The sequence below is a fragment of the Zootermopsis nevadensis genome, unplaced genomic scaffold (genome assembly GCF_977971745.1).
Source record: "Zootermopsis nevadensis isolate Lab colony 2312 unplaced genomic scaffold, Znev_1.0 Znev_ptg000013l, whole genome shotgun sequence".
In the NCBI taxonomy this organism is placed as follows: Eukaryota; Metazoa; Arthropoda; class Insecta; order Blattodea; family Termopsidae; genus Zootermopsis; species Zootermopsis nevadensis.
In genome coordinates, this window is record NW_028259145.1 from 3,837,043 (window position 1) to 3,860,994 (window position 23,952).

At 37.6% G+C, this 23,952-nt stretch overlaps 3 protein-coding genes across 5 annotated transcripts in view; 1 reads left to right on the top strand and 2 right to left on the bottom strand.

Moving 5' to 3' along the window:
- LOC110836960 (UDP-glycosyltransferase UGT5) overlaps positions 1-7,712 on the bottom strand; it is a 183,366-nt gene extending 175,654 nt beyond the window's left edge. Inside the window, exons 1-2 of one of the 2 annotated variants that reach the window (XM_087348792.1) lie at positions 7,523-7,712; positions 5,479-5,516 (exon numbers count right to left, since the gene is read on the bottom strand). In XM_087348792.1, the coding sequence (XP_087204918.1) occupies positions 5,479-5,496 (18 nt within the window). In that variant the 5' untranslated portion in view covers positions 5,497-5,516; positions 7,523-7,712. Of the gene's footprint in view, positions 1-5,478; positions 5,530-7,522 lie in introns of those variants that run through there. The other variant, XM_087348793.1, reaches the window with a different exon arrangement.
- Positions 7,713-12,454: 4,742 nt separating this feature from the next.
- Positions 12,455-19,761, bottom strand: Vps20 (vacuolar protein sorting 20). Its single transcript, XM_022078712.2, has 6 exons — positions 19,573-19,761; positions 19,220-19,329; positions 18,317-18,440; positions 16,316-16,432; positions 15,109-15,265; positions 12,455-13,116 (listed from the first exon to the last, which is right to left on the bottom strand). Exons 1-6 carry the CDS (start codon positions 19,639-19,641, stop codon positions 13,058-13,060), a joined length of 636 nt encoding a protein of 211 aa, XP_021934404.2. The 5' UTR covers positions 19,642-19,761; the 3' UTR covers positions 12,455-13,057.
- Positions 19,762-20,544: 783 nt separating this feature from the next.
- Positions 20,545-23,644, top strand: LOC110836954 (uncharacterized). Of its 2 annotated transcripts, XM_022078707.2 has the most exons (3): positions 20,551-20,772; positions 20,881-21,034; positions 22,976-23,644. In XM_022078707.2, exons 2-3 carry the CDS (start codon positions 20,897-20,899, stop codon positions 23,441-23,443), a joined length of 606 nt encoding a protein of 201 aa, XP_021934399.1. In that variant the 5' UTR covers positions 20,551-20,772; positions 20,881-20,896; the 3' UTR covers positions 23,444-23,644. The 2 variants fall into 2 exon arrangements, with proteins under 2 accessions (XP_021934400.1, XP_021934399.1); XM_022078708.2 differs by lacking the exon at positions 20,881-21,034 and having other exon boundaries at positions 20,545-20,772.
- The last annotated feature ends 308 nt before the right edge of the window (positions 23,645-23,952 follow it).

Genomic DNA, 23,952 nt, shown 5'->3' on the forward strand with positions numbered 1-23,952 from the left:
ATTTTTAAAAATTTTATTAACAGAAACAGCGATAATTGGTGTGTTCATAAACTAAAAACTTTATACCGATTACGTTCAGCATTACAGATCTCCATTGTTTTGAAAAGACTCTCCTCTGGAAAAGCAAAGGCCATATACAAATCACGTCAAAATGTCTTCATTTGGAAGAACTATTGTTATAAAGGAAAATCATTCATTTCGAGAACCAGCTTCGAGTTCAGGAAACAAAGAAACACTAGCAGAATTTATCGGAAGGGATAATAATCATTACGCAACTTTTAGCATCACACAACTTCGCCTTTAGAGGGCACAGGGAAATATTATATTTATATTCACTTTAAAATTCAGGGCATTTTGTAGATTTGGCGAAACTGTTATCGAAACATAACCGAGTGTAGCAAAAATATTTCCGTCTCATACATGAAAATAAAATTCTAGATCATTAATTATTTAAGTATAGAATTAACAGACAGAAGTAATGACTAGTGGATTCAATAGGACAATAGTGAGAAAAAAAATCCAATGTGTTAAGTATTCTGACAGATTGTTGTATTCCACTAGAGACGCTGATACATAGACAATGGGTATGGAAATGAATTTTGTCGGATTTATTGCCTTTCAAGAAACTAATGTTGCTACATTGACGGACATTTTGAGAGAATTACACAAAGTCTAGGTCTCCATATAAATCATTGTCGCGGCCAGGATTACGACAATGGAGCAAGCATGGTTGACGAACTAAGTTGTGAAAACGAAAATATTATGTCTGCAAGAATTTCAGGTAGATAACATTTCTGAAGTCATTCAAAATCTTCGTGATTCTAGTAAATGACTTGGCAAGGATTTCAGGTAGATAACATTTCTGAAGTCATTCAAAATCTTCGTGATTCTAGTAATGACTTGGCAAGGATTTCAGGTAGATAACATTTCTGAAGTCATTCAAAATCTTCGTGATTCTAGTAATGACTTGGCAAGGATTTCAGGTAGATAACATTTCTGAAGTCATTCAAAATCTTCGTGATTCTAGTAAATGACTTGGCAAGGATTTCAGGTAGATAACATTTCTGAAGTCATTCAAAATCTTCGTGATTCTAGTAAATGACTTGGCAAGGATTTCAGGTAGATAACATTTCTGAAGTCATTCAAAATCTTCGTGATTCTAGTAAATGACTTGGCAAGGATTTCAGGTAGATAACATTTCTGAAGTCATTCAAAATCTTCGTGATTCTAGTAATGACTTGGCAAGGATTTCGGGTAGATAACATTTCTGAAGTCATTCAAAATCTTCGTGATTCTAGTAAATGACTTGGCAAGGATTTCAGGTAATTAACATTTCTGAAGTCATTCAAAATCTTCGTGATTCTAGTAATGACTTGGCAAGGATTTCAGGTAGATAACATTTCTGAAGTCATTCAAAATCTTCATGATTCTAGTAATGACTTGGCAACTGTGTGTATTTGTGAATCGATCTTAAACGAAATAACAACTCTAATTTTTACTGTCAATCACTACATAGTCCTAAATTCTGTCCGGTGTGAATAGAATAAGTCATCTTTGCCAAAACGTTGGATCTCAGTCACACGACACTGTGATTTATCTGCGACCACTCAATGCTTGGTTAAAATAATTTTATTTTACTGGGTTCGAGACTGCATTGAGAGGCTCGTGAATTTGCAGGGAACAATGAGTACAACATTCGTTTACATTTAGAGAGAAACCAATCGCAGAAAAATGACGTTCGATTACGAGAATTGTGATGAACTTATAGCAAATTCAGAAATTCGTTTCAGAATAAAATATTTTAATATAAAAATCAATTAAATTACAATTACAATTACAAACCCGGTTTGAATGGCTTGCCAGATCTGCTGAAAGATTTGGTTTCGTTTCTGATGCGTGAAACACGATAAAAATATCGTAAAAAAGACTGGTAAATCATTTCAAAGATTTAAAAACTGTTTTATCTGCAGGTAACGATTACAAAGTTGAGTGTTACGAACTGTGTGAGAATTAAAAGTGTTGATTTCAGTAATTCCTCAGATTCCTGACATAAGCGACGTGTTTAAATGTTGTTTTCTGGATTATAGCGCCGTGTAGTCTGGTAGAAGTTTAACTGAGGCAGCAGGTACCTAAGAACACCAACGAGTGCTACAATCCATACGACAGCCGTAATTAACTCCATCCGGTGTTACTGATTACTGATTATGTTACATATAGTCCGCGAACATTTGCTGGTAAAGAGAAAAATCCCATATCCTTGGTAGAAGGTTGTGTCCTTCAATTTAAACTAACTTATTCTCTCATACATAGCCTATATTTAGGAATGAAAAAGTTGCAAATAATCTCATCTTTGTTCCTAGGTTATTTATGTACGTTATTACGCGTTCTTTGCACAATGTGCACGAAATGAACTTACACAGAGCTGACCATACGAGGTGCGATCGGAAGGTTTCCAGACTGCGCGTATAAAAACCCGTACACTTATCTCAGGTATTAAATTCATCCATCACCCTCGAAGTAGTTCCCCTGGGAGTGAACACAACGATCCCAGCGCCGCTGCCAAACCTGGAAGCATCCCTGGAAATCTTTCTTTGTCAGCCTGTCAAGCACCATCTGCGATTCTGCCTGAATCTCTTCTATCGTCTCAAATCTCCTTCCCTTTAGCTGAATTTTCATCTTTGGGAAGAGGAAGAAGTCACACGGCGAATAAGGAGGGTGCGGGATGACGGCCATGGTGTTTGAGGCCAAAAACTGCCGAACTTTGAGGGCGGTGTGCGCTGGCGCGTTGTCATGATGCGTCGCATGTGGAGTTCTTCCTTTAGAATCAGCTGACAGGTCCCATAGCCTATCCCAACAATGTCGCACAAGTCGTTGATGGTACGACGTCGATCTTCGTGAATGGCCTGCCGAATCTTCGTAACATTTTCGAGCGTTGTGCTCGAAGATGGTCGTCCAGAACGCTCGTCATCATCGACAGAGGTTCGGCCGGCCATTTTTAAAACGTGAATGCCACACAAAAGTTTGTGCACGACCCATTGCGGACTCCCCAAATGCTTGCTTTAGCATTTCATAGGTTTCCGTAGCCGTTTTGGCGAGTCTTTGGCAAAATTTGATGCACACGCCATTCCGAAATTGCAGGAGGGTCGGTGTAATGCACTACCAAAACGCCCGTAACTAAGAAACAAATGCTAATTCGATGATGCCGGCTGGCACACTGATTCACTATAAATGTAGGCCGCACCCCCTAGCGGCAGAAGCTCGTCCTACTTCCGGTTCGACCTCTATTGACACAGTCTTGAAACTTTCCGATCGCACCTCGTATTGTACGCTACAGTAACCTCCTACTGTTCCATTTCCTGCATTCGGTAAAATACCAACATGAAGCCGTAACACCACATCACTTCCCTTGGAGCCTCGAAGTTAATCGCTTGTCATAAATTACTGCAGGCCTGTTCCTTTACAGACAAGTTAGAAGTTAGATATTTCTTTGAAATGCCGTAGGATATGAGGCACTTTTCTTCAACGTAGATAAAAATACTAAGAAAGGCACTTAATTAAAACAATGGACTGTTTGCTAAACCGCCAGCTCGTAGTCATAAAACACACGAACAAGTCTAATTATGTATTATCTAATACTATAAATAAGATATGGCCCGCAATCACTACTCGGCCCGAGAGGCGAAGTCCTTTCGACACGATATGTTATGTTCAGATACGCGTACCTAAAAAGTGTCTAAAATCTGGGTCTCAGGTCGTAAGATGCAGAGGAGTTGAAAACTTTATTAATACGTATCTAGTGCGTCAAGATTTAGTACGGTGATTGGTTATGAGTTGGACGACCACTGAGGATACTTTCCTGGCGGAGCGTGGAGATGACAACTCACCTAAGTCTAGCGCCACGGTTAAAGTGGAATTATACCTCCACGCCTTGGTACACTCTTCCACTTAAACACGGAGGTAACAGCAAAAAGTTTGTCTTCCATCGCCTCTCAACGGCGATTTTTATGTTTTTTTATGTATTTAGTGTTCTGTCTGACGACAGGTCCATATGAACTGGATCCTTCCATCCTTTTCTCGGACTAGGACCAGTTCATATACGTTCTTGGCAGATGATCCAGAAGTGGTTTGCCATTGCCTTCTTCTGTGTGTGAATGGAGTAATTGCTGGGATGCCACGGAGAAACCGGGGAAGAAGCCCCCGGAGGAAAACTCCGTGTTGCCTAGACCACGGCCTTGCCCAACACAAGTTATAAATTCGGGCACCGCCGGGAATCGAACCCGAGACCCCAGGATTACAAGGCCAGCGTTCTAACCGCTAGACCACCTCATCTTATTATTATTTAGTGTTCTGTCTGACGACAGGTCCATATGAACAGGATCCTTCCATCCTTTTCTCGGACTGGGACCTGTTCATATACGTTCTTGGCAGATGATCCAGAAGTGGTTTGCCATTGCCTTCTTCTGTGTGTGAATGGAGTAATTGTTGGGATACCACGGAGAAACCGGGAAAGAAGCCCCCGGAAGCAAACTCCGTGTTGCCTAGACCACGGGCTTGCCCAACACAAGTTATAAATTCGGGCACCGCCGGGAATCGAACCCGAGACCCCAGGATTACAAGGCCAGGTATTTCAAATTAAAATTACCTCTTTGCCCTTCTCTGTATGCTTTTGCATGATTGCTTTGCTACTTCTAGTAGCTTTTCCACACCGTGTGTGTCATCAGCACACCCAAAAGACAGAGGGGGCAATGACCTCGTCACTCAGCAACAAAGAATAAATCAATACCTAAGCGCTTTTAGAGTAATCAACTTGTGGTTGACACAAAAAGTACTCGGGCTTTGTTTGCACCGTTCGCTTTAGTCGATGTTTCTCTTCCGCGATATAGTTCCTGGTATTGTAGCTGTCTTCCAACATGGCAGCTATTCAGGTAATAATTAATCAAGTTCTTTATAAATACGTGTAAGGTCATTTTTAAACAACATTCACCGAACTGCTGGTCACTTAGTGGTGCAACTGCACGCAACGTCTAATCAAGATTCACTACGAAATTCCTGCTCTTTGCAATCGGCAATAATGGACGCACACTGCCATATCACGCAGGGCAGTTCCAGTATTTAAATTGTTGAAAAAGGCTGTGCCCATTCTAACGATTCATAACTACCAAAAGGAGCTAGGAGCATATTTAAAAGTTTACCTCCTCTAAGATTAAAATTTTTGCCACCCCTTGAGACGGTACGTATCGTGGATGAACATCTCAAGCAACAGAGCATGAGAGCAAACATCAAAAAAAAAACCTGAAAAGGAAATTCATATAAATTTTGACATAAATCCACCTATAACGACAAAAAACTTTTAAAAAAATGAAGAAAGTGAGCGCAAATAACTTACATTTCTGCGCCAAGAACAACTTTCGTCTTCCTTCCGGTGTTTCAAAAGTGCCGATCACCGTCGTAATCCAGAAAAGAATATTTCGTACTCACTTTTCCGTATGGCGACATCTCTGTCCCGTCTCAGGTCACTGTAGAACAAAGGTGATACGTTAATCATTACAACCAATGTATCTACAGTCCGCAGACCAGGAGAAAATCCCTGCTAAGAATTCGATATACGCGCATGCGCAAGATTTCGCAGTGAGTGACGACCCATCCTAAAAGCATTCGTTCCTCAACCACTGAACGAACAACAGACGACAGGCTTTCACGTGTTCTAATGGGTACAGCTTTAAGATTACCTCACAGAGGCACAGTGATTTAATCTAGAATATTATCGCAACACCCGCAGAACACATTATAGATGCACCCATTACTAGCTACTCTTAACTGCTTGATGTTTTCAGTCTGTGTAGTAGCGTAAAACTCTGACGTATCACACTTCCCACCAATAGCAGCCCTCTAGTCCAGCAGGCAGTAAACATTCCCCCTGCACCGCACCAGAAACGACTTCCCTCAGCAGGGTTTTTCTCGTGATCTGTGGACAGTACACTATCCTCCGCAGTGGAATTGCAAACACACACGCCAAGAGCCATGTCAACGTTTGGATAAACAGTATGAAGATCTATCTGTATCCCATTTATGGCATCTTAATGAGCAGTGTGCACCGACATGAAGTCATATACAATCAAAATCCTAAAAAAAATTGTGACAGGTTTCATTGTCCACCATCAAAACAATGGAGGTTAGACTTGGACACATCAGACAATATTACTGAGCCAGCTGCAATTTACATATTCCTTACACAATGAAATATGTTTCTCTAAGAATTCGGTTCATGACGTGCACGGAGTTAATATACACTCAAGAGGAGTAGTTACATCCGCGTCATTACTTATATTTTCTTACAGATGCAAGATTTGTGTCATATGCTTTGCTTTGCTTTGCTCAGCATTAGTTTCTCCTGTATAGGAGCAGAGCTGACTACATGCGTAAGGACGGGGCAAACACCACCACGTGCAATATCATGTCACTACATGTTTCTTCCGTCCCATTACATGAACAAAACCGCACAGAGAAAAGCCAAAATCAGAACTGCTTAGTGCTGAAGAAACTAGAACCGACAATAGCTGTTATTATTTCAAAAATGAAACATTTGCGACTCCATTTTCATAGGAACATTTTTTCTTATTTTTTATCCTGGAACACGCACACGAAGTTTGTAAACATACTTCTGACTCAGCCTGTAGAGACGAGCTTTTGCTTCAAAAGATTAACGCAGATCAGCGGGTAGTCCTGCAGCCTCAATGTTTAGTGTCATTAGAGATCAGAATTCTGCAACTTCTTTGCTTTACCCACTGTTTGTTGTTTGGACTTCAGAGTGATATAATGCAGAGAAATTAAAAATATGTGTTGAGCAAAATATGTCAAAAATTTGTCTAATGATATTTCATGAACATAAATTTGTAATAAAATCTATAAGACTATAAATATATTAGTACTTTAAAACTATAAACAGTTTTCTGTTAACCAATAATTAACCAAAAACCGGGTAAATTGTATCAGAAAGAATATTAGTCTAATTTATTATATAATACCTATAGGCCTATAATCTATCCGTTGACCATTGAGGGTAGTTTGCAATAATACACTACAACGGTCCAGGGTAGTGCCCGAGGTAGATCTAGTAACATATCTGGATATCATAGAGCTTGTAGAAAAGTGAACTACATGGCCTAAGAATTCATATTTATTAACTTCCTGGTGGCTATGTTGGGTTTAAACAAAACGCTAATTTGCTATTCTCATGCAAACTAAGGTAATTTGTAACTGTACTCTAATCGTGGTTGTCATATAGGCAAAACATAAAACATTCGCTTTCTACGCAAAAGGAACTCTACATTAGTGAAAAGCTAATTATCGGGTAACTGCTGTGAACTGTCTTGTGGCCTATCAAAACCTAACCTAAATATGTGTATCCATTAACACATCGTAGTTTGGTGTTAACAAAATCAAAACTACTGAAAGATTAGCCAAATCGCTACTATCTGTCCGTTAACATTTCCGGTTTATGTACGTAAAATATTGCACTGACCTCGTGAAGCAGTTCCTCTTGCGTTGTCTGCGCGGTTTGAAAATAAAAAGTTGCTTTAGTCACACACTTAGCCAGACTGCACAAAACTCAATCACTGCTTACACTGTTGTGCACGATCAGTCAACTCCACTTTCAGCCCACAGAAGCAAACAAAAGTACATCACTCACTACGCTCGTATTCAAGAAGTGCCCGAGACTCGGTTCACGGCAAAGAGACCTGAAATTGTGACTGCTTTTGTAGTTTTCCCAAGGTCTCCATGCAAATTCCCAGATAGTAACTTTCAAACAGAACATTTTCGTTTCCATATACAACCGACTAAATCCCCCTCCTCCTTGTTCACTATTTATGATTAAATTTAACCATTTACAGCACAATAAAGATAGAGGATAATATAATAAAGAATCCTAAACTCACAGCAAATTCTTTCAATACTTATTTCTTAACAATTACAGAAAGAATTAACAATGACGCTACAACCATAACAACAGAAGATGCAACAAAATACCTTGCTGAAGCAATCCCTAAAACCTTCCCAAATTTAAGTCTTATGCCCACAACAACAAATGAAATTAAAAGTCTAATAAATTCTCTCAAACCAAAAAATTCACGTGGTTATGATAAAATATCTACAACGTTACTAAAAAGCTGCACAGACCTGATTAATGATCCTCTAAGTTACCTGAGCAATCAATCAATGGCAGTACGAGCTTTCCCAGAACAACTCAAATATTCAAAAGTTAAACCTCTATATAAAAAAAGGTGAGAAATCTTGCAAATCCAATTACTGACCAATTTCATTACTATGTATAAGAGAGTAAGTGATTTCTTAAACTCGAACAATGTCTTTGCAGGTGAACGATTTGGATTTAGAAAAAAATCTCTCAACTGATAAAGCCCTGTTCAGTTTAACAGATGCAATCTTAAGTGCACTAAACAATAAAGTGCATGTTGGTGGAATAACTTGTGATCTTGCTAAAGCATTCGATAGCGTAAATCATGAATTATTACTGTCAAAATTAAATTTCAATGGAATTCCAAATATAGCTGGTCAGTGGTTTAAATTGTACCTTCATGACAGAAGGCAACATGTAGCAATAAAATCACCAGATTTAAATGATAGCACCTATTCAAATGGGGCATTATAAAACAGGGAGTTCCTCAACGTTCAATATCTGGTCTTCTGCGTTTTCTAGTATTTATCAATGATCTGCCCCCAACCATCAAATCTCATTCTAAATCTATACTCTTTGCTGATAATACTAATATTATTATTTCACATCCAGAAATTGACTGTTTTCAAAATTCAATAAATGATTTCTTTGCTAGATTGAACAAATGGATTAAAGCCAATTAACTCACACTAAATTTTGACAAAACAAATTTCATGAAATTTTGTACTAACAGCAGAACTTGAGTAAATCTAAATATAGGTTATGATGATAAAATAATCAAGGAAATAGAAACAAATAAATTTCTTGGCCTACAAATTGACAATAAATTAAACTGGAAAACACATATTCAATACATATCCCTATGAGGGCAGTTGCAGCACTCATGAATACAGAAACTTCAAAATTACTTTATTTTGCTTACTTCCATTCCATTATATCATATGGAATCATTTTCTGGGGAAATTCAATGGACAGCAAAAAAGTATTTTACATTGAAAAGAGGATAATTAGAATAATGGCAGGCACTAAAAGGAGAGCCTCTTGCATGTACTTATTTAAGAAGTTTAATATTCTTCAACTACCCAGTGAATTCTTGCTCTCACTATTATCATTTGTAGTGGATAATATGGACAAATTTCAAACAAATTCAGATATCCACAATATAAAAACAAGATACAGATACAACCTTAATGTGCCAAATTCTAACCTCAGCAAATATCAAAAAGGAGTTTACTATACTGGAATTAAGTTATTCAATAATCTTCCACCTACCATCAAAAGTTTTTAAGTCATGATATAAAAATGTTCAAGCCAGGGTTAAAAGAGTATCTCCTGTCTCACTGCTACTCAATAGAAGAATTTACACTGCCCAAAAAGTCTCAACTACTCTAAATAAGTGTAAGTAATAATGGTGATGGCTTCTAATCATACTTATTTTCCTGTAATACTGTAGTTTCAAAAATCTGTAAATAGCTGTTATAACTATGTATTTATATTTGTACTAGAAACAAGCATTGTATTTGTGCTATGACCTGTTGTACATCCTTAGCTTAGGCCTATAAAGAATCTATGGAATGTAAATAAATTATATTCTATTCTGAACGCAAATAAACAGATAATTGGACTGAACAAGATTGAATTAAACTGAATTATCATTATTCTTTTGGCAGTACGAAACGCCGTCCCTTTACCATGAAACTCTAAAATAATAAAGTACAAACAAACCAAACATGCAGCTATCGGTCGTAAAGCTGTTATACCCTATCAAAAGTGTTAGGCTACCATCGGAATATCAAATGAGTATCAATTGCCACTGTTTAATAACTGTGCTAGTACCCGGCTAATATTTGAGATTCGGCTGCTATTTGCACTAAACCCGCCCGAAAAATCCACCCACACAGTTTCTTCCAACTGGGGTCAAAGTAAAACTCCGACTGAGCTGTGTGGTTACGTTCCATTGCGTGTTTATTATTTATTGGGGCAAGGAGCGCTTCCGTAGGATCTAAACGGTATGACTAATCTGTGGGAAACCAGTAATGGAATAGATATTGACAAGTATAAGTTTACAACGCAGCCACAGGCTCCTAGCGAACGAAGCAACGCAGAGCCAATACACCACAGTAAACAAATAACATGAGTAGGTATCTACAATATTACAAGGTAATCAAATGGAGTAATACCAAAATAGAATGGGGACCTGTATTAACATAGGAGAGGTGTAAAATGTACTAAAGTAATAAGGACTAGTATCACAATAAAATGGGAACGTGTATTACCGCGTGTAAATATAACCTAACCAGCTGAAGGAACAAAAAAATAAACAATGAAAGCAGCAAGAAAGAAAACAAACCTGAAATGTCTCTGTAACACCCAAACGACGTGCACGCCGGAACCACAAAAATGTATATAATATATAGATTTAAGGTAATTTCAAGAGTTCTAAAATGAGCAAGTGTGGCGATGTAGATGCTGTCTGCAGAAATGACATAATAATACACAGAGTGAAGATTCGTCCAGGACAGATGCTTATCTGTTACAGGCGTTTATCAATTACTTAATACTTTGAAAATGGGAACTATAAGCTTAAGGAACAACCAAGCGGCACAAGGCCCACACCTCAGACCGTGTAATACAGTGGAAGAAACAAATGAAGATGCTTATGAAATCGTGAACAATGTTGATCCTGCGTTGGATATCTGAAGAGAAGTGACTGACATCCGTCATTAATTAAAATTCGTACTTTCTAAGATGAGTTGACAAAGATAAGCTCCTTGAAAGATGCAATGTGAAGAGAAACTTAAATTCTAACCAGTTGTGGTTTCTGTATGATGGTACAGTCTACATTAATCAAAGCCTTATGCCTTATCCTTGGAATATCTATGCCCTGGCTAGGAAGATTAAATGTGAAAAAACTATGCAGGAACAATAAACTTAGGAAATAAGAGGGAGACAAGACTGCATTAAAAACACCTAAAGATGTAGCCTAGAAATCCTTACAGTTTACTATCAAAATGTGGGACAACAGCAAAACTCTGGAATGTAAAACAATATTTTGTTAGATGGTAATAATGAGGCACTGAGTCTACAGGTAAAATTGTATGATAAAACATATTTTTTCTTTGCTGTATACTTTGCATCCTCTTGCAGAACAGAAAAATATACAACATTTAAAAAGTTGATACTCATAAATATTATCAAAATAATATAACAATTACTGTTCATTATTACTGGCTCAGAACATGATCTATTAAATGGTGAGCCTTACCGTAGAATGCTAGCAGATGTTTTGTACGAGAAAAAGCATGTTGTCTTTCATTCTGATAGTAGTGCAGAACGTGACTTCCCAAGCTGCATACATCACAGGCACTTACTTAACTCTCGCGTACAATATCTTTGATGTGTATCTAGAATTCATTTTGTTTTTTTCTTATGGCCCAAATATGCTCCTTATAATGGGCTCTAAATTGCATAAGTCTTAGGGAAATCTTGGCAGATCAACTGATAGACTCCACTCTTACTGTAAATGTCAGATCTTAAGTTACAGGGTTTTAGATGGTTTTCTTTGGTATTAATTTGCACATTTTCAATTAAATTGGTAGTTTTTTAGTTTGTTGGCCAACATACATGAAATGAAGGTTGTTTGTTAGTATTGTTCATGATTAAATTGAAAGTAGGTTTGTCATAAAATGGTGTCTAAAATAGTTTTTAGCAATTCTTGCCACAAATCATATGAACATACTTCCAGGGAAACTAGAACATCTATTACTTTTGTAACTTCTTATATGGGAATATATGTATACATATTTTCAACATCAAATTAGCATATTTATCTAAGGCAATGTTATTCAAATCATTTATCAGAATAACAGAGTTTTTCATATTAAACATTGGGTAACTATGGTTTAACTTTATGAATAATTTCACCAATTTGTAAGCTGGAGCATTAGACGAATTTACTATTGGTTAAATAGGATTGTTAGACTTATGTAACTTAAACACCAAGTAGATGGAGCGTTTCTCTTCGATTCTTTGTATATATAATAATTTCACTCTAGCATTGTAACATTGTTCCTTTATCTGCTTTTGTTATTATAAGATGAGTATTTTCTTTCTTATTCTATTTTATTTTGGGATGTTTGCAGCTGTGAATTATTTTGTTTTATTAGTCTGCTGGTGTGTCTTGTTACGAAAACCAAAATTTGTCATGGATGACAGTAATATTAAATAATTTAAATACTACAGAAACATACTCTTCAAGGATCCTTTGCTTACTTACCTATTTATTTAATGTAATTTTACATTTGAATAAGGGAATATTGTAACAAAATATTTTTAAAAGTTCTCTTAAATTTATGTTTTAAACACAGACCTAATGTACAACATTTCATATATTTGTTTTATAATACATAATTTAAATATTAATAAATCATAAACCACACACAAACTTAAATAAAAACCTTACATGCCACCTGAAGGTGGTCGAGGTTAGACTAAAACATGTCGTCCTACTGTGAAAAAGAACAAGACATTAAAAATACAAGCTGTACAGATGGACATTATTTACAGTACATATTTATTTTTGCTATTATATAGCAGAATGCCCTTGATAAAGATTTATTTATTTATTTTTATATTAATCTTATAAAATTATGACTTCAAGAATCCTGGCTGCACAACACACTCAAATAGCATTCGTGAGGTTCTCATGAAAGCCAGAATTAACAAAACATAACTACCAATTAGCACACAGTCCTGAGTAAATGGTGTGATGATTCTGTACCACAGGTTCATATAATATACTATATACAATCGCCAAACTTGTCCATAAGTACACATCAATCACTGCAGCTCGGCGACGATGTATCAAGCCGCTTCGAGGGCCAACTTTTCCTTTCTGTGTCGTTCTCTTGCCTTCCCTGGAACTGTCAGAATAATAACGTAATTATAGTAAAATAGGAACATGACATATATGGTTATCGCGGATGGCCAAAATTATTTGGTTGACGAATAACTTCCTATCCATTAGACTTTAAAAATAATTATACTGTTCACAACAAAGCTGGAGATTGAAATGACCGGTCCATAATGATTTTCACTAATGATCATAAACGTCTTCACTGCAAAGACTGACAGCATCTGATTTTACACCTTTCCTTCTCCCTTCATGCAGTAAAGTAAACTCAGAAAACAATTCAAATTTTTTTGGTCCTTTTATGTTGACTCCATTTATTTGAAACTTATCTAAATTTCTCCATACGTTCCTACCATCTTTCAGCAATAATCTGATGCAAGATGTATATCTGGCAATATTTGTATCCACTAACCGTTGCCATACGTCTGCTGTCTGTAAAACAGATTTCTTCTATATGAATGTACTTTAAAATCCTTAAAAAATAGAACCAGATGTCACAAAGAGAATGATTTAGAATACATACATTAATCTGCAGGAAGGAATAAGAAAAGTGAACATAAAACCTTCAATGAAAATTATTCAGCACTGAGGCAGCAGTTTCTTAAATAGGAAAGAAAGGATTAAGGAAATTTAACGTGAACTGGGTTTCGCTGCCAGTATTTCGAAAACTGAAAATAATAGTTTAATCTTTATCATATAGGAACAAGGGATTTAATTCCCATATTGTGGGACTGCCAACCAAACTATAAATTTTAGGTTAATGTTTTAGGATAAGCCAGCTGGACTGCACATAAGCCTCGACACACTGGTGAAAATGGTGAAAATACTGGCAACAGAATGGTTATTTAGTGCAGGTGCACTTACATCTGCAGTTATTTCATGATATAACGTGAGGAGGAAGATGCCAATTAAATGACATTCAATCCAAAATATAAGTGGAGAAAAGCATTATAAATGGGCTTTTGTTTACAAGTTGGTTTTACTAGTTTTCTGTTTGTTAAAATTATATAGAACAATAAATTGGTCCCAGTGTTTGCTTGAATTGTGTAGAAAAAGGTAATTGAAGATTTGGTTCGTACATTTTCTGTTCAGAGGCTGTTCCGGGAATATTGCAAGGCTGAAATTATTTATACTCTTGTAAGTTTGTTCACTTGATATTATGGTTATAAATACATTTCTCATAGTTCCTTTTGTTAATTTCACTGTAGTGATTTGTTTTTGTTTCCGAATATACCCGAGTCGGGAGTGTCGAGAGAACTAATAACACTGTGAACTGAAACCCACCCTCTTTCAACTGCTGAAAGGGCAATTACAGTTCATTACAAAAGAATTATCTCTACAGAAATGTATTAGCTTCTGAATGTCTATTACCACACAGAATTTCATGATCTATATTAACCATAGCTAGTTTCACTACCATCTCACAAGTTCACGTGGCTGTTACACCTGTTTTACTGATACGATGAAATTATTAATTAAAAATGTGAGGAGTGCTTTAATCACAGGATATTCATATCAAGTTTCATAACATCCATCAACTGCATACAAATTATTAGGAGGGTCAGACACAGGAGATACACATGACAATAATATAAACCTATTTTTGTTTATTAACTATGTAAATATGGCTAATAATACTGTGATACTGGGAACGACCCGTTCTTCAAGTGCCTGAGCACTGCGGGTCCCAACTTTTTGTTGGCTCGATCTATAGACATTTTGGTAGGACTCCTTGGACGAGGGATTGGCCCCGTCGCAAGGCCTCTACCTATTTACAGGACAGCACAACACAGAAAAACGCTGACAAACATCCATGGCTTGAGTGGGATTCGAACCCACGGTCCCAGTGGCACAAAGCCCACGCCTCAGACCGCGCGGCCCCTGCAGACCCCATGGCTAATAATACTATATAGTAAAGTACTGGTGCCCTGTTTGTTCAAATGCACAGTATTTTAAATGTCCTGAATAAGCAGTGTCTCTATGAAACAGTCTTGCTGGGTACCTGGTTCAGCAGGTACATCTGGCATTGCTGCTTCGCCTACAGCAGGCTCCTCCTGAGGAACATCCGGCATCTCAGCCTGGATAATTTGCTCCAGTTCTTCCTCCACCGCTTCTTCATCCTCAGGTGTCAGAGCTCCAGCCAGCAGGTCATCAATCTCCTGCAGAGGTCAAAACAAAGTAATCCAACTTGTTGTCCTTAGGTTACTGTATATAACTTTGGCGCTGGCAGTCAAATCAGGAGTGAGTAGAAATTGTGCAAAGTCAGTTGGCTGGTCACTCACTACTCTTAAATGCACGCTTTAAAGACTATGAAACCTCCGAAAGGAGGCCCTATGCTCCACTTAGGAGTTACAGGAACTATCTATCTCTCTATTAGTCTGACTGGCTTCCTGATTTAACCCTTCAAGCTGAGAGCCAGTGTACACTCTCACAACAGTTAAACATTCTCTTTGGAAATATCTGGAGTACACACTTGCTGACTCCTGGCTCAGAGAAAAATATCACTGTTCTGCAATCTGTTGTATGTATGATGAACAAACTGTAGCACTAGATGCTGAAACAGTTTCCAATGGCAAAGTCCTCTCTTTCATATGCTTACATAAGACCTACGCAGGACCTTTTATGACCTACAAACCAGCTACCTAGTACATTACATGGCTAAGAAACACTCTAGTTATTAAGTAGTATGTAATTGTGACAGTGGAAGTGAGGTAGATGCTTCTGACTTCGATGATAGTGCTTCTGTGATAAACCCAGACAAAGGGAAAGTTGAAAAGGAAACATGTTCTCAATTGGAAAGACTCTCAAATTCATGAACTTCGAGTATTTTTTGTATATCCACATGTATGATAATATACCAAATGCCTACTACCAAACTAAAGCCACTTTCTAACCCAGAACAATTTAAGATGTTTTAAGAATTACACTGCATTAAATTTTAGTCTCCTAACATCACCTAAAAATTTCAAATTCAATTCGGTAGTTTGTAAAATAAATAAAAATAAAAAAATCCCATATAAAATACTACTACATCATCTTTAAAATACCTCTGCCGCATGCAGCCTGTGAGGGTTTAAATTCTGTCTAGAAGTGTTAGAATATTTTCAAGTTTCATGATCAAAATGTACAAACCCTCTTAAAGTATTAAACCACAGTCCCACTGCTATCATACGACAATAATGAAATGTAGGACGTGAAATTATGCGTACCTGTTGCTTCTCTACTCCTTCTCTTGTCTCATCCAGAATCTTTTCCACTTCTTCAACATTCAAAACTTCATGTATTTTCTTCAAGGCTTCGTTGCCTACCTTCAACCCATTTATAACCTGTCAAAAAACACATTACAATAAAATTAAATTTCTTTTATGGTATTTGGTAAATGACACAATAATAAATACAGCAATATTGTATACATGCATACACACACATTGTGTCAGGATGTTAATACATATAAATCTGCGTGTGTAGAATTTGAGGTTTTCACAGCAGTGAATCTGAAGACGGCTGTTTCTGGGTTGTTGCACCACGTAGTCTGAAACGTTGGTAAACTTCTACTACACTACACGGTGCAACATCCCAGAAGAGAGCCATCTTCAAATCAGGATGTTTTTTAAAAATGTACCCAGCACAAAAATGTTAAGGTTGTGAATAATGATTAAGGGGTTACACGACATTAAAAATTACACGGGAATGGTGTTATGTTGGGTCAGAACATCTGATTCTGAGTAAGTTAGAAAATGTCTTTTTATCTTTTGCAGTCTGCTCTGTATAACACCTTCATCACCTACTTTAAGCCCAACAGTATGTCAAAGAAAACATTCCTAGGCGACATAACTGACATCCACAAGTCACTAATCCACACTGACAGTGATTGAAGTGCTTCTTCCTCTGATGAGTCTGACATCCCACACCACCAAAACAGACATGTAAGAAAGATCTGGAATGTTGACCGGACAGCACAACAGAAAACCATGAACTCTTTCATATTCCCACCACCAACGGTGATAAATACATGACAAGAAATTTCAGAGTGTGTCTCAGAAACATCAAGGAAGAAACAAGGCTCGTGTACACTTAGCTTGGAGTTCCTCTGCATCCTGAAGAGTCTACCAAAGGCAATGTAAAATATTTCATATTTTTATATCCCAAAATTTCAGATTATTATTATTCTTCAGACTGGGATGTAAGTCTGACTCTGAGAGGCAGGTGAGAAATGAAATGTTGGCAGTGAATGTGTTAAAAGTTCTAAGATACATGCCACTCATTTGCATTCCATGGTGTAGCCACTTAACAGTAAAAATTCTTAAAATAATCTAATTAAAAAACAATCCTTAACACTTCTTTTAAGTAACAGATTTTATACCAGTTTTTGTATGAAATTATTACTGTACCTACCGTTTCACAGCAACAAAGTGCTTCCTGCAAGCAAAACTGCCAAAACCTAATCTTATGACTCCAACCCAAAGTTGAACATAAGAAAAGTGCTTCTTTATGTGGAATAAATTTGACAGGAAAGGATATGGTGATTAACATCTTGAAGAGTTCTTTAAATGCTGCCATGCTTGCCCTTGCAGCTAGGTTTAAATTACAGAAAGTCCCAGATTTGATATGCTTGTTCAGTGCAAGCAACTGACCAGGTCTCAGAGAGATTATGTAAGTTGGTTAAAGAATATACAACTGTGTTAAGAGAACAGTTTGTATATGGATCTCTGAAATAAAATATTATGTTTGTTAATTAGTTTTATAAATTAAATTCTAGATGCAGCCCCCTACTGGGGAATAGTGCTAAACAGTTTTCCATTATAAGTATACACTTAAAAAAAATATAAAACAGGATTAGCAAGTTAAAGCAACACACATGCCGTATCACTGCAATACAACAGAAAAACTGGAAATCATATGTTACAAGATGGGGCATCAAGTGGAGGTTATGTTTAGTAAGTGGATCAATGATAATCTAAAGAAACATGCTGAAGGTAACAGACACGCTCTGTGCCTAGAAAATGCTATTATTATTACATCCAAATTAGTATACTATGAAATTATGTTCATTAACGGCATACAGAAGAACCATAACTACAGTGTATACAGTAATTGTGAATTATGAATCGTGTTACTGCAGGGCAAAAGTGCGTTTTAAAAGCAGAACAAACACAGCTCTCATTGCATTCAGCTTACACACATCCATTAAAATGCTGAAACCTTCTTACCTGCATCTCAATTTGACAGAATTCTAAATCATGTACAAGAAATTCCAAGTTCTCCAGTTGGATATCAGTCCTTTGAAGAATTTGTTCCTGGAACCTCTTTTTCCTCAGCAGTAACTTTGCACGTCTAATACAATCACAAAAACAAAAAATCTGTGTGACTTTAAAATTTCTAAACTAGCCTTAAAACACTACTGAATACCTTCATGAATGAGGTAGATATTACTATGGCAACTTCAACGATAATGTATGTAATATTCAAAATATCATTCATTATACAAATTCAAATTTTAATAAGTTACTACTGCATTCACACTCAGTGAATTAGGAATGTTGATTGCATGCATTCTTAACATTGGCACAGCCTAAGATTTCACAAGCTTCATGTTCCAATCACTTAATTTTTATGAAATGCCATCAGCAATTATTGAACAGGGCAGTAACTGGACCAAGAGCTAATATGGATGCAGCAGCTAAGTGCATAGTCATTGCTCCTGCCAGGAATCAAACCCTAACCATAGTCTGTAACCAGTCATTTTACCGACTGAATTATTTCAAATATAAAAGCCAACTACCAGGCATATTTTCAGTACATTCACAATCAAATATTGTTAAGTAACAAATTTGGCTTTTATCTAAGTTAATATTTCTTATTTTCATGCTTCAAAACCAGACACAGCATAAAGAACAGCTGCAAGAAGTTATGGCATAGACTCACGCTAACATAATGCACAAAATACTATAAATAGCGAGCAGTACTTCAATAACTTCAAGGGTAATTTAGACACTGCAAAGTAGAATATATGATGCTTAATGCAAACCAATATTTTTAAATGTGTAGGATTTGAGGTTTTAATGGCAGTGAGTCTGAAGATGGCTGTCTTGTGGGTATATATAAAAACTCACTCTTTCTTTCCAGCTTGCAGTAGCTTGCATGCAAGCTGTTTATCTTTTTCCAGGTTCTTCTCTATTCTCTTCTGATACTGCTTTATTTCATCCCGCTGTTGCTTAAGTTGCTAAAATCAAAGGTATGAACATGACATAACCTGTATAACATAATGCATTTCACCTTAATAAAACAAAGTTGCATAATCAGAATTTAACAGAGGAAAGTTGCACAGAAAAAGTGCGAGTAAATTATGTAACGCAGCATATCATATAATCCTATTGGGCTTCTGCCATTTTAACCCAAGGTGGATTTCGTATTACTGCTGTTAATTTAGACGATATAACCTAGTAATAGAAATTCCATATCTTACCAAAACAGCTTTATCATGTTCTGTAACTCTACTCTGTTGCTTCTTACTTTTCCCAAATAATGCTCCCATTATCAATGACGAGGTTTATAAAAACTTACGTTACACAAACACTACCAATATTATACATTCCTCGTGTATCAATAACCGACAACCCGAACACGTCGCTTTTGAAACAGCTGATTATCAGGTTAGCCAACATGTGTTTCTTAATAAACACTATATTTAGAAATATAGTTACTTTAGCTTTCTACACAGTTAGTTACCTTATTTTTATAAATCCTAACATGAAGTTATTTATGGAAACTGCTGTTTGCAACGAACCGGTGGACTCAAGAGATCAGTTCTGCCCCTGTCCTTTCTGCTGTGACGCATTGTCAATCAAATGTAACAACATTAAAAAAAATAAAGGAATCTTTTCGTGTGGTCTAACATTTTATGCAAGGTGATTTTAAACCCTTAAATCTGCTAACTAATACGGACCCATGGCCTTACGGCAGTCTAACTTATGTAGCGACTTTTCTATGGCCCTGGTTCTGTTTCAGTTTTGATGTTGGCCTCTCTGTAGATCATACTTCCACCCTTGCACCCCCTCACACCGCCCTCTGTTAATCCTAAACACACCACAGGCTCCCACGCCCGTTACCAATAAATTCAATTTGTAGAATCCCATTTTACGTATTTATGTTACGAAAGTCATATCGACTTGACAATACATAAATATTATTATAAATATATGAAAGAGACCAAGGCTCATGCGCAACAGGTTTTAGGTTGTGCCAGAAGGTGTAAAATTAATAATAATTATGTTTTAAATATGTCTGCTTGAAAGCAGAATGGGGTCCCGTAAGTCTAGCGGCCCGTGTGTAGCTGAGACCGACGCCCTTGCCCTGTCAGAACACTCATCCACGCGACGTAAAATTTCCCCAGATGTGCTTCTACAAACGACAGCAGAAAACTTGTAGCAACATAACATATGTATTTATATTTTGAATAATGACATTTAGTTTCGTCACGCATGCCACCAGCTTCAGTGCAAGATGTCAGGCTGACGAGTGAACTCTACTTTGACCTTGTTATCAAGTTGAATGTTCACTCGACTTATTTTTATAGCCTTGCGTCTAAAGCCTCTGGAACATCACGACTAGCTTCAGTACGTATATTCTCCACATCACGTTGAAGTAAAATTTTACTCTGATGAAGGTAGGTATATAACAATAAGTTCATGCTGTTCTCTATGAAGTACACGAGTGATTTTCTCTTTTCGTACAAATATTTCTATTTGTATTCCATGGGTTTTGTTTTTCCTAGGCATCGTGTGTAACAGATGGAACCTGTAACACATATAGATCAAGAGATGGCATCAGAAACTTTCCTTCCGATTCAACTTCTGTTAGGGATATTGAAAATTGTATTGCAGATTTTGTTCCTTCCTTTCGAAGAAGAGAAAACAGACTCTGGACAGGTATACCATGCCACTGACAGCTCAGCAGGTAGTAGTAGTAGTAGTAGTAGTAGCAGTAGCAGTAGCAACATATAGAATATGGAGTAGAAGCGTAACTTCAAGATAACCTCAGCTGTGAATCAAAACTCAAGTCAATTGTCTTAATTCGTTGACGAAGAATGTATTTCCCAAATCCTCGTGAATTTGCCTGCTATCAACGTAACAATGTTCGATAATATCAATGCAAAGACAGTCGAATTGTGATGGACTACGGGATGTGGTTAGGAGAGCCGTGTCATCCGCGCTGTCCAGTAGCTCGACATGGCAACACGGCAAACTTGCAACGGCTGGCTTGTAAACGAGACCTTTGACCAACACGGAGACGAAGACCCGTTTCACACATACACGGCGACCATCCAAACGGCTCCGTTTACACGGTCAAAGGTCGAAGATTATACGAGAGCTCTCACACGCACCGGTGCCGTCTATACGGTAACGGTCTACCGTGAAGTCGCCGTGTCTTCCCACTACAAAACCCGGCGCCGTGACCGTTCTAACGGCGAACCACTTGGTAGTCGGGTGAACAGTTGAATGGCTTCCTTCACACGTGCCGTGTGTAATGCCCGGTTCCGTGACTTAAGTACCAACCTTGTGAAGTAATAATCAGTGAATGTGAATTTATTAAACTTTCTACAATGAAATGAATTATGAATTGTTCTACAATTAAATATAGGTATAGTAATAAAAATATGATTAACGTTCATGAAATTAAATCTTTGAAAGCTGCCATTTCAGAGAGCCAACAGGTGTTAAGAAGTAGTCAGCTAAAAGATTTCTCACATTGTTTGCTGATATTCCCCCGCGAAATACTTCTTCACCACGTATTTTATCAAGTCCTGTGATTGTCAATGTATCCTCTGCCTCGTAGCCGTCTCTCTCCCGAACAAATTTGTATAAAACAACACAAGCCTTGAGAATATCTACAGCAAAATCAGGTTGCAAGTTTATAGCTCGATGAAAGATCCTCCATTTATTACTTAATATTCCAAACGAGCATTCTATGTACCTTCGGGCTCTACAGAGACGATAACTGAGAACTTTTTGTTTTACAGTCAAGTTATGTTGGCAACAAACAACAGAATAACCGGCTCCGGGTATGATCAGTTGTGTGTGAAATGTTCACCGTTCCGTGTAAACGGAGCCGTTTGGACGGTCGCCGTGTATGTGTGAAACGAGCCTTAGCCAGTTCCAGGCAAACCGCGACACTTTGCCTTCATTCATCGAAGTTTCTATTGACTTTGTATTTCTATCTTTCTCATTACTTGAAACAATCGCCCTCCTCAGACACTGACACAGGTTTATTTAAACTGGACGAAAATAATATACTAATTACGTTGTGTTCAATTCAATTCACTTCAATGAGGTTTCGTAAGTGCAGACTTTTTGTCGTGTGGAGTCGATAGCGCCAAGCCCAACTCTCAACCTAGAAAACCAGTGGGCCTGCTCCAATTCTTTGCCCTGTCTGCCTCGGTTGACTCCACCAAGAACTAACACTCCCACCTGCAAAGACTGTCACAAACGTAAGAACTCACTAGCCTCCGGCAACATTCGCTTTGTCAGTGTTGTCGTCGTCCTTGAGGAAGTGAACTTCCTGGAGTCGTCGATAGGCTGCAGCACAGCACAGCTCAGTTTAATGAAATAGATTGAATAGGTCCGTGGGAAATCTGAGTGGGGGTAACATTAAGATGGATAGTAAGGAAAGGGCACAAGTGAGAACTGAAATCATGTAGAACTATGGGGTACAGTGATAGGCACTTTTATACACGGAAAAGTACTTCCGGGTTCCGTGCAATGTTAAAAAAACTGTTTAGCTGAACGACTATCAGTCTGTCATTAAGAACTAACCTCCATTAAGTTAACAGATCATAGAAGTGTTAACAATGACGTTCTTATTCCGTGCAGGAGATGGCTCTGCATGACGCTGTTATGTCAGGTAACCTGACTTCAGTCGAGTACTTACTAACAGCTGGAAGAAATCCTTCAGAACGAGACAAGGAACACTACACACCATTACATTGGGCCGCTGCCAAAGGTTATACACAAATCGCAAGGAAACTTTTTGAATATGGTGCCGGTCTGGAAGAGAGAGGAGGTCGATTTCGATTCACCCCGCTACATATGGCTGCAGGAGAGGGTCAGTTGAACACATCTCGACTTCTCCTCGATGCAGGAGCTCAAGTGAACTCACTCGATAGATTCCATGATACTCCGATTCATTGGGCAGCTTGGTTCGGCCATCTGTCGCTTGTACAGATGCTTGTCGATCGGGGTGGGAATTTCACTGCCAAGAACAGAGATGGCAGCACGCCGCGGGATATGGCGTACGTTAGAAGCAATGAAGCTGTTGTTCGGTTCCTCGACGGTATTTAGAAGAAGGTTTACAATTTCGTGTGAGACTATATTCTCAATTCAAATGCATGACTGTACATTTAACAATTTGGCGAGTGGAAATAACACTGAGACCTTGTTTTCGTCATCTCATCGGGTCTGTGCTAATACTTCTTTGTTTCTGCATTGATATTTAATTAAAATTGTTATTTCTTGCGTTTTCTCATAAATATTCATTTGTAATCTTGGTACCTCATTTGTCTGTCACTCTTGTCATTTATTAACCTTTCCTAAAGTGTTATCAGTTTGTTGCGTGCCTGTACGAACTGTAACACATGTTATAAATTACCACAGAATGATTCAGCATAATCTGTTCACGATACAAATACGACTTCACATAAGTGATTCTGCCGGTTTTGTCGTGTTAAGAGATTTGGAATTACATTTTAGTGTACCGCCATGATGAGCAACATTACGACACCTGAAAAGGTGGAACGAAATTGCCTACAATTTCAGAAAACGTAAAAAACGATAAAGGGCACTTAAGACAC